Here is an 11,696-nt window from a genome sequence, read left to right as displayed (position 1 = left end):
CAGGATGTGGCAGTTACCAGTTATAAGTCACTCAGTAGCTGCGGCTCCCTTATCAGACTGCACAGCCACACTGTGGCCTGTGACTCTTCAAGGCACTGATCCATGGTCTTCCTCGACTGGTGGAGGCCTACTACTACTACTACTAGTTAGTTATAGTAAAAATAAGAGGAGATCTCTGCTCTTGATAAATTTATGATTTAGAATCAAGAAGACTTGGATTTGAATAATGTCTCATACACTTATTAGACATGTGACCCTGGATTAGTCACATAATCTCCTTCAGTCTCAGTTTTCTCCTCTGTGAAATGGGGATAATAATAGTATCTGCATCAAAAGGGTTAAAAGAAATAACTAATGTAAAGGACTTTGTAAATCTTAAAGCACTAATATGTTCAATTGTCTTTCAGTAATGTCCGACTTTTCATGGCTCCATTTGGGGTTTTGTTGGCAAAGCCACCTGAATGGTTTGCCATTGTTTTCCTCCAGCTCATTTTACAGATGAGAGAACTAAAGTAAATAGGGGTTCAGCACAGAGTCACACAGCTACTAAGTGACTGAGGCTGGATTTGAACTCAGATCTTCCTGATTCCAGGCCAAGTACTCTCCATCGCACCACTTAGCTGCCCCCGTATAAAAGCACCACATAAATGCTAGTTGTTATTCTTGTTTTATTATTACCATCATCATTGTCATCATTTGAAGATGAACTGATTTGTTCAGATTCTTATGAATTGGAAATACTCTCATTGTGCTGACCTCTAAAAGGGAGTTAAGGTCCCTCCCCCACCCCTTTTGCCCTATTTCTTTTCCTTTTCAAAGAAATCCAGGGAGACCTGAGTCCTGAGTAAAGTCCCCTGAGGGCCCGTAGAGACATGGATAAAAATGTTCCCAATTCCTATGCAAACAAACAGTCAGGATAACAAGTCATATATTGGGTACAAGAGAGACCCATTTCAGGCCCACAAGACCCCAGTGGAATGATTATCACCTTCAGCTCCAGAGATAGCAATATTTCAAGTTTAGCAGTAGTTTCTGGGCTCTAAGTGCCTCTGCCCAGCCTTGGAGTAGCAACGGCAGTGACATGTAGCATGGCAGCCACATGATATGACTCCAAGAGAGGGGAATCATGTAGCCAATGAATTCCTAAACTCGTCTCCTGGGTAGAGGAGAGGAGCTCCCGATTAGTGTCAATCTTGGTGTTGCTTCCATAATAACTACAAATTTGAGAGTTTGGGGACCCAAACTTCTACAAAATAAAGTTGGGGGGTATTCCTTGTTTATGCTATCCTTTTAAGGAAATGAAAATTATATGCAATGGTCCAGGAAGCTGAAGGAGCAGTGGGAGAATGTAAGCCATGATACGAGAAAAACAAAGACCTGGAATTTAATCACCATCCTCTCCATTAGCTATTCAGTGCAAGTCCAATGGGAAGAAAATTGCCTCTCTTGACCCCAAGTTCATATTCTCTTCTGTGGAGAGCACAGACCACAGGGTGGTACCAAGAATGAGTCTGTGGAACAGTCCAGGTCCTAGAGAAGAAAGAATACATTAGAGAGAGAAGAACTGTACCAGCTACTTGGGGGTTACTGAGTTCTTTATGTGGTTTGGGCATTTTCTATAGCCTGAAATGGATTCTGACCCGCATGCTCATTGTTATCTCTAGCAATTGCATGGGGATTGACTTCTCTACTCACATCTCAACTCCACTAGAGGTATTTGATTTGTGTTTTGAGGGATGACCCTGGATGGATAAGAACAAAATGAGCCAAAGAGTGATTTTGGTTAGTAGCCTCCAGTGGTGCACTGGTAAAAGTTTAACAATTGGCTCCCCAAGGGAAAAAAAGTATGTGTGTATACACATATATGTGTGTGCATGTATGTCACACTTTTAAGTTTAATCTGCATCAACATTTTCTCTCTTATTTCCTTAAATATAGAAATAAACAAAACAATAAATCATGTCATGATTTGTAGTGTTTGCCACTTTCTGAGCCATAAATGCTCACACTGAAAATTTCACAATTGGTTCTGGGAGCTGGCTTGATCTAGCTCTAGCAGCCCCCAAGAATGGGTTGAAGCCATGTAAGCCCAGGGCTTGAGAATCACTAGTTGTAATAATTCATATTTATATGGTGCTATAAGGATTTGAGAATTCTTTCCCCACAATAACCCTGTGATGTAGCTAAACTAAGTGTGTGTGTGGGGGGGAGGGGGGGTTGGGATCTCAAACATCTTAGTGCAGTATTAAACTTTAATAGCTAATAATGCTAATGATGATAGCTAACATTTATACAGGACTTACTATGTGCCAGATACTATGCTGAGAATTTCATAATTATCTCATTTGATCCTTATCACAACCCTGAGAGATAGGTGCTATTATGATCCTCATTTTCCAGATGGGCAAACCGAGGTAAACAGATGTTAAGTGACTTGTCCAGGGTAATACAGCTAGTACATGTCTGAAGCCAGATTTTAAAGCACTGGCCCTGGATTCAGGAGGACCTCAGACACTTGACACTTACTAGCTGTGTGACTCTGGGCAAGCCACTTAACCCTCATTGCCCCATCAATAATAATAATAATAATAATAATAATAATAATAATAATAATAATAATAATAATAATAGCTTAAAACGGCAATAAGTGTTTTGGAAGTATATACATACATACACACAAACACATACATTTACAATTAAATACATGCATATACACATACATATATACATGTATTTAAACCTACATATAGAAAGAACTGTATATAGATATACAATACATAAACATATACATATACACATTCATAAACTACCACATATACATCATATTCATATATATACATTATATATCACATATACTACATATCTATGTGTATATATGCATACACATGCATATACATATATACACACAGATATGTGGTATAAATCATATATGATATGTATATATTAATACACAGATATATACATGAATACACATATGCATATTATATCTATATATATACTTATCTGTGTACATATATATATATATATATATATATATGTTAGGATATCCTTTCTGAAGATTTTAAGATCTTAATCTATCCTAGAGTTAGAAGACTTTACAATTATTTAGTCCTAGTCCCTCATTTTATTTTATTTTCAGGGTTTAAGTGATTTATTTCAAGAATTACTTATTAAGACTATTTAGCCACATACACACCAAGCAGAGAGACCCTGGGGGCATCCAAATGATTAGTTTCAGAGGCCTGCTTGCTTGCTCCATTCTTCTAGCCAAAATGCACATCATCATGGTTTCTCTTGTCCACTGATTGCTTCCAATCCAGATGTTCAAACAGTCTTTCATCCCCAAAGCCTGCTCAAAACAGTTGGCTCTGGCATCCTGGGATCTGCACCTGTCCTAAATCCCAGGTAGAGCACGAGGGGGATGAAGCCCCAGCAGATGGCTAACTGGCTGCCCCAGAGCTGCTGCAGTCGCTGTTTGGACTCTTTGATCAACTTCAACATGGTGTCGGCGACAACAGCGACTATGGCAGCACCCCCAGCAAGCTCAGGCTTCAGCGGCCTCCTCTGCTGGAAAGTGTGTGTGCTGCACCTAGTCCCTCATTTTATAGATGAAGATACTGAGGCCCAGAGAGGTTAAATGACTGTCCAAGGTCACGTAGATAGTATCAAAGGCAGAATTTGAATCCAAGTCTTCTGCCCCCACACCTAGTATGTCTTTCACCACCGAGCAACACTTTTATGTAGATGAATATAAAGAAAAATATTCTGACCTCATAAAATGTCATTAAACAATGTAGTCAAATGTAAAGCTCTCAGAATCAGAAGGTAGAACTGTAACTAGGGATTCTAAGCTGGAAGAAAAACAGTAGGAAAGGCACCTCAAGTCATTAAAAAAAAAAAAAAGACAAATTGAGTTGAGGGAGGGAAGAGACCTTGGATGTAAAGACACAAGGTCCCTATGATGGTAAAGATTAGGGGACACAGCAAGAGCACAGCTCAGGAGACCCCCCCAGCTGGGGATGATTGACTTGGAAGAAGCTCACTTATTTATTCCTATTATCTGTGTGCTGAGGCCACTGGTTTCCATCTGCTGAAGGAGTCTCAATGCTGTTAATTCCCCTAAGTTTCCAACTCTGTCAGAAGTCCTGGGCTTAGGTCCCAGTTTTGTTGCTTATTAGCTGTGTGACACTGGGCAAGTAATTTCCTGTCTCTAAGCCTCAGCTTTCTCATCTGCAACATATTCCTCATCTGCAAAATATTTACCATTTCACCAGATTATTGTGAGGAAAGCACATCAGAGTCTACACAAGTAGTTAATAACTGACTCATAACTAATTCATTTTATAGGAATTTGAGTAAAGTAGAAGAGTTCATTTCCCAACAACTCTGACCAGGAAATTCACCTAGGTGGAGGGGAACGAAAAAATTTAATGGCATAATTTTCCTTCCTTTTAATATTCAACAGATACCTTTCCGCAGGTATGTGGTACAGTGGATAGAGTTCTGGACCTAGAGTAAGGAAGGCTCTTCTTCTTGAGTTTAAATCCAGCCTCAGACACTTACTAACTGGGTGACCCTGGGCAAATCACTTTACCCTGTTTGCCTCAGTTCCTCATGTGTAAAATGAGCTGGAGAAAGAAATGGCAAACCACTCTACTATCTTTACCAAAAAAACCCCAAATATGGTCACAGTGGATCAAAAATGACTAACGAACACTGAACTCCTCTCTCCCAGTGTTTGCTGTGCAATATTTTTTTCTGAAGAACTAGAACTTGGAAAAATAATGGTGAAAGAATTAGGGAAGGAGAACCAATGATGGGAGGCTTGAGGTCATGGAGGGATAAATAGAGTTGAAATGTTGTTCTTCTTGAGGTTAAAAAAAGTTGTGGTAAATAAAAGGCAATCAGTTGTCCTACACAGATTTACTCTCTTCCTGAGTGGAAAATTATTCCATTAACTCTTGTGGCAAGGAAAAAATATTCAATGTAAAAAACCCCAAATGTCCTTTCCTCTCCAAGTTTACTTTGTCATAGCCATGTAATAAGGAATGGGTTGACTCATAAACATGTTTCCTAAGAAGGACAAATTCCAGAAGAGTGGAAAATATCAGAAGGAATCATAGGATTAAAAATTTAGAGTTGGAAATGACTTTGGATGCTATCAAGTTCAAAGCCATCATTTTACAGATGAAGAAACTGAGGCTTAGCAAGGTTAAGTGACCGGCTCCAGGTCACACAAATAAAACATGAAGTGAGATTTGGTCCCAGGTCTTCCTGGCTCCAAGTTCAGAACATTATCCACTGCAAAATACTAAGGCAATGTTGATACTCAAATAGAAACAAAGCACATGGCCTACCTGTCCTCAACAACCTGAGAAAAGAAGAGCCTGCTTACCTGCCTGACTGCAGGGATACGGTATCTCCCTAAATAAGCCGGACTCCTGACCAGGAGATGTTTGTTGGTAGCATCTCTCATTTTAGGAACTGCATCCACAAAAAGGGGATCAGGGGAAAGTGCAGGGTTGGGGAAAGGAGAGGACAGGAGGGGAGAGGACAGGAGGGGAGAGGACAGGAGAGGAGGGGAAAAAGGATGAAAGTGGAAAGGGAGGGAGGGGGGAAGAAAGGAGGAAGGCAAAGAAGAAGTGAGGGGATGGGAAAAGGGAGAAGGGAATAGACTGAAGGTCTATTACAGATAAAATCTTTATCCTCCATTTCAGGACCCAAATTTGTTAGCAGACCACATACATGACCAGTTGGGCGGCCAACCTGACCTGGAAAAAGTCTCTTCCATCAGTCTAATAAGTGGTGGATCAAGAGAATGCAAACAGCTCTGGAACAGATATCCCAGACTCTGAAGATTCCTATAAGAAAAGGCAAAAATCAGTTAACCAAAATATCGAATAGACTCATTGAAGACTTTCAAGGTTTTAAACAAACCAAGTATGTCGTTTAATACAACCTTCATGAGTTCTATGGTGGCTATGGATTGGAAACCCACACGTCATTCATGGAAATCTCTTTTTCTTAGGATAATAGAATTTAGAACTAGAAGAGATTTTAGAGATTATGTAGTCCAGCACCCTCGTTTTTATAGATGAAGTCCACAGAGGTAAATTCAGTTTCCTTCCCTAGTCACATAGCTCAAAGGTAGCAGAGAGGAGATTCAAACCCAGATCCTTTGACTCCAAACCAAAGGCTTTTCCACCAGTGCTCTCTGATTTAAGGATGACAATAAAACTCTCCATTTTAGTTAAGAGGTTCACCCAATGACTCTTTATCTATTTGTGAAAGATCACTTCCATGGGAGCAATTTTCTTTTGAAGCACAGAGATCACACTTGTTCTTAATCGTGCCTTTACTCTGAATGCTCTTAAAAGGATTTACTCTTTCTAGTAACAAGTGCTCCCATTTATGGTCACTGTTGCCCTCTCCTGGCCCAATATAGTATATCTGGATATACAGATTTTTTTTCTTAAATAATATATATTTATATATATATATGTATGTATGCATGTATGCATGTATGTATGTATGTATGTATAGAGAGTGAGGAGAGAGGTGAAAGGAGAGAAAGAGAGAGAAGGGAGAGGTGAGAGAGAAGAAAGAAAGGGGAGAGACAGAGAAGAGAGAGGAAAGAAGAGAGAGGAGAGAGGTGTGTGTGTGTGTGTGTGTGTGTGAGAGAGAGAGAGAGAGAGAGAGAGAGAGAGAGAGAGAGAGAGAGAGAGAGAGAGAGAGAGAGGCCTATCTGCTAGTTATATTTCTGGATTTTCTAACTGAAATAGAGTCACTATAGGTGGATGACTCATCCACTGTAAAACCCATACCCTTAAATGGCATCCAAGTTTATGAAAGTTATATGCCCAACTGACCTTAGGGTCAGGAGATCAGAGAGAAGCAGCCAAAAGTAAATGATATAATATAGCAGTATATTAAATTCTAATTAAATATTCCCTAGGGACTTTTTTCTTCTGTCAACAATAACAACAAAAAAGCAGCTTAAAAGGCCAGAATCAATCAGATCCAGAAGGGAGTCTAGAGATCATCCAGTCACCAAGTCACAGTATTTCAGAGCTGGAAAAAATCCCAGACATCTAATCCAATGTGAAAAGGGATCCACTCAACAACATTGCTGCCAAATGATCTTTCATCCTTTGCTTAAAGATTTCCAGTGAGAGGTAACCTCTCAAGGCAGACCATACTATTTTTGGACAACTCTAATTATCACCCCTCCTTTTTTTTTTTTACATCAGCTGAAGCATAATATATTCTGCACCATATTTTTACCTTTATTCTATGTGTATCTTTCTGCTTCAAATGTAAGCAACAAATTGTAGGAGTCTGGTTTTTAATCCACTCTGCTATCTGCTTCCGTTTTATAGGAGAATTCATCCCATTCATATTCACAATTATGATTACTAACTGTGTATTTCTCAAATTCTATTTTTCCTCTTGTTTGTGCTTTTCTCTTTCCTTTCCTCCTGTCCCTTCTCATTAGTGTTTTGTTTCTGGCCACCACCTCCTTCAGTCTACCCTCCCTTCTATCAGCCCCACATCTTTTTTGTCTTCCTTTCTATCAGCACCCCCCTCATTTCCCCTTTCCCCTTTTACTTACTTACAAATAAGTAAGATAAAATTCTATACCCAATTGAATGTGTATGTTATTCCCTCTTTGAGCCAAATCATATGAAAGTAAGGTCAAAACAATGCTCACCCCTCCCTTCTTTCTCTCTATTGTAATAGGTCTTTCATGCTTCTTCATATGATTTACCCCATTCTGCTTTCCCTTTCCTTTTCTCTCAGTTTAATTTTTTTGTTACCCCTTAGGGTGTTTTTTTTATATCAACACATCAGAATTAACTTATACCCACACCTTCTGTCTGTTTGTACTCCTCCTATCTGCCTTAATAAAGATACTGTTCTCAAGAGTTACAAGTATCTTCTTCCTATATAGGGATGCAAACATTTTAACTTTATTGAGTAACATGTGTTTCCCCCTCCCCCTTTTTACCTTTCCATGTATCTTTTGAGTCTTTTATTTGTAGATTGAATTTTCTGTTCAGTTCTGGGCTTTTCATTAGGAAAGGTTTTACGTCCCCTATTTCATTGAATGCCCATCTTTTCCCCCAAAAGATTACGATTAATTTTGCTAGGTAGTACATTCTTGGTTATAATCCCAGTTCCTTTGCCCTCCAGAATATCATATTATAAGCCCTCTGATCCTTTAATGTTGAAGCTGCCAGGTCCTGTATTATTCTGATCATTGTTCCTTGATATTTAAATTGTTTCTTTCTGGTTGCTTGCAGTAATTTATCCTTTACATGATAATTCTGGAATTTGGCTATTATATTCCTTGGAGTTTTCCTTTTAGGATCTCTTTCAGGAGGTGATTGGTGGATTCTTTGAATTATGATTTTTTTCTTCTGGTTCTAAGACATTTGGGCAGTTCTTCTTGATAATGTCATTAAATATGCTGCCTAGGCTCTTTTTTTTTATCATGGTCCTCAGGTAGTCCAATTATTCTTAGGTTGTCCCTCCTGGGTCTATTTTCCAGGTCTGTTGTTTTTCTCAAGAGATATTTTACATTTTCTTCTACTTTTATATTCTTTTGATTCTGCTTTACTTCTTTCTGTTGTCTCATTGAGTCATTAGCTTCCAGCTGCTTAATTTTTATTCTTTTGTGTGTGGGAGGGGGGCAATGAGGGTTAAGTGACTTGCCCAGGGTCATACAGCTAGTAAGTATCAAGTATCTGAGGCTGAATTTGAACTCAGGTCCTCCTGAATCCAGGGTCAGTGCTTTATTCACTGAGCCACCTAGCTGACCCCAATTCTGATTCTTAAGAAATTACTTTCCCCAGTCAGTTTTTGCACCTCCTTTTTCATTTGGCCAATCGCATTTTTAATGAGTGGTTTTCCTCAGTCAATTTTTGTCCTTTTTCCAAGCTATTGACTTTTTCCTGTATAACTCTCATTTCTTTTCCCATTTTCTTCTACTTCTCTTATTTGGTTTATGAAATTCTTTTTGAGCTCTTCCAAGAGGGCCTTTTGGTCTTGAGACCATTTCTTATTCCCCTTTAAGTCTTCACATGCAGGCATTTTATCATTGCTGTCCTCTGAGTTTCTGTTTTGATTCTCCCTGTCATCATAGTAATTTTCAATGGTGAGGGTTCTTTTCTGTTTCTTATTCATATTTTAGCCTCTTTTGTGCCTTTTAAGGTTGAGTTCTCCTCCTGGAGTACAACATACACTGCCCCAAGCTTATTTTGCTGGGGGGCTAGGGGCCCAGTCACTGACTTTCTGCTCTGAAGCCTCAGCAGCAACAACTCTAATTGTTAGAATGTATTTTTCTTACACAGAGCAGAAATCTGCCTCTGCAAACTCAAGCCATTTCCTTCAGTTCTGCCCTGTAAGACCAAAACCCTCACTTTAAAGAAGAAACTAAGGAAGAGGAGGTACTTAATTAAGATCTCAACAACAACAATCACAATAAGAAGCAGAATGAGGTGAACATTTTTGGATGTGGTCAATGTGGGGATTTGTTTTGCTTGACTAGATATTTTATATAAGTATTTTATTTCTATTTATTTCATTTGTCAGGGGAAGGGGAAGTTGTGGAGGGAAAGAAGGACTAGTATTGGGGTTGCCAAAATGAAAAAAAAAATAGAAAAGTCAATGAGATATTTAAAAATGTGTAAAAGAAAACAGTATGAAGGTCAGTGGCGGGGGAAGGTAGGACAGCTTTGGAGTCCTATTGAATGTATTATCTGATTAAAGAGAAAAGCAAGATGCTTAAATACAAATTTGTGACTTCATAGAGAGTCCACTTTTTCTGTTCTGCTCTGTATAGAAAATGGAAATTTGATGTAGTTAAGTTCTCACCTCATTTGTTGTTGGTTAAATTCAGGATTTTTTTAAAAAAGGATCTCTGTCAAGATGCTTTTATCAAATTACAAAAAATAAAGTACAAAATAATAATGTATGAGTAATGAGAAAAAGAAAAAAATTATCAATGGGACAGATCAAGGTCCTATTCTTGTTCAATCGTTTTAGTCATGTCTGAGCCTCTGTGGCCCCATTTGAAGTTTTCTTGGCAAAAATACTAGAGTGGTTTTCCATTTCCTTCTCTAACTCATTTTACAGATAAGAAAGCTGAGGCAAACTTGGTTAAGTTACTTGCTCAGGCTCACATAGCTAGGAAGTTTCTGAAACCATATTTGAGCTCACAAAGTCTTCCTGACTCCAGGCCTGGAACTCTATTCATTGCACCACCTAGCTGCCCTACCCAAGATCCTATGTACAAGGAAAACATTGAGATGCACTAAGGTAAGTATGCTGTTGCTGGCAAAACAATATGTCCCTAGGTAATTTGAATCACTTGTCAATGATCTTGAATTCTATGTAGTGGTCATGGATCTCAAAAAGCTAAAGGTTAATGAGTTTGATGGACTGGAATGATCCCTCTCATTTAGGCAAAGCTGACAGTAGTCACAGGGAGAGGGAAGTCATAGCATTACAGATCCCTTCCAGCACCAACTCTATGATCCAAAGATAAGGATGCTTCTAAGTACTCACATATAGTAATAATTCAAACTTATAGTACTTTCCCACAATAAAACTATTGGTCTAATATTAGTACAAGTGTTATCTCCCCCATTTAACAGATGAAGAAACATAGAAAATGGTTTTACACTAAAAGGTGAAAAACTTGCTTGTGAGCACACATTAAGTATCTGAACTAGGATATGAAACCAAGTCACCACAAGCCTTTCTTTGAACTGAAATCTGACACTCTATTAACAATATAGGGTGGATTACTTGAAAGGAGTGGTCTAGACCACAGTGATTATTGGAAATTTTGTGACCTAAAAAGGTTGGCATCTTGTGTATGTAAATATTGAGGATGTAAACCCTCCCTGATGCCTTTATTTTTCTTCACCATGGCCTCTTCCTCTTTCTGATAAAAGTAAGCCTTTGTTCTATATTATTATACCTTCTACATTTGCTTCTCATTTTACTAAAAGCAACGCTGATTCCAAGGCAGGGACTTAACAAAGTTCCCCCAGAATTCAATTTCTACAATTGACATTTGACAGAAATCAGGATCTATTTTGACCCTATTCATTAAACTTTGACTTCTTGAATGTTTGCCTTTTTACAAATTTATACATTTTTGTGGATTGTCTCATTTCAAACACAAATGGTCTTTGGGTTTTACCATTATACAATTCTGTTTCACCTTGAGGTAGCCTTTAGTTCTATGAGACAGCAGCAAATGGAATTTTCCAGGTTGGTGAATGGAGTTCTTGTGGTTCAATGGAAAGAATATTGTCAGATTGGAATCAAAGGACTTTGTTTGGAACTAATTTCTGTGACATTAGGCATATCACATAATTTCTCTGGACCTCAGTGTCCTCATCTGTAAAATGAAGGGCTGGGCTCAGATGACCTTTATCAGCCCTACCAACTCTCCAAATCTATGATCCTTTGCACCTCTTCTCTGTAAATTTCACAGTAACTAAAAATGGAGCTCATCCAGGTGAAAGTTGTTTTCCCGTGGTTTAGAATTTCAATTCATTTTCTAAAAAGTGAATTAGAAACTAGTTATGCATTACATCTCTATCTACCCTGTCTGTGCACTTTATGACTTTCATGTCAGGATTCCCCACTTCCTTTGATACAAATGGGCCCTCTTTCAAATT

General features: G+C 38.5%; 1 protein-coding gene across 1 annotated transcript; it reads right to left on the bottom strand.

Annotated features, from left to right (window-relative positions):
* Nucleotides 1-3,336: 3,336 nt before the first annotated feature.
* On the bottom strand, nucleotides 3,337-3,501 carry LOC122741225 (mitochondrial import receptor subunit TOM7 homolog). Its single transcript, XM_043984458.1, has one exon. The coding sequence runs from the start codon at nucleotides 3,499-3,501 to the stop codon at nucleotides 3,337-3,339; it is 165 nt and encodes a 54-aa protein (XP_043840393.1).
* Between the last annotated feature and the right edge of the window lie 8,195 nt (nucleotides 3,502-11,696).

The sequence above is a fragment of the Dromiciops gliroides genome, chromosome 2, assembly GCF_019393635.1.
Source record: "Dromiciops gliroides isolate mDroGli1 chromosome 2, mDroGli1.pri, whole genome shotgun sequence".
Lineage (NCBI taxonomy): Eukaryota > Metazoa > Chordata > Mammalia > Microbiotheria > Microbiotheriidae > Dromiciops > Dromiciops gliroides.
Note: the sequence above shows the minus strand (reverse complement) of the source record. Positions and strands in the feature narration are given on the sequence as shown.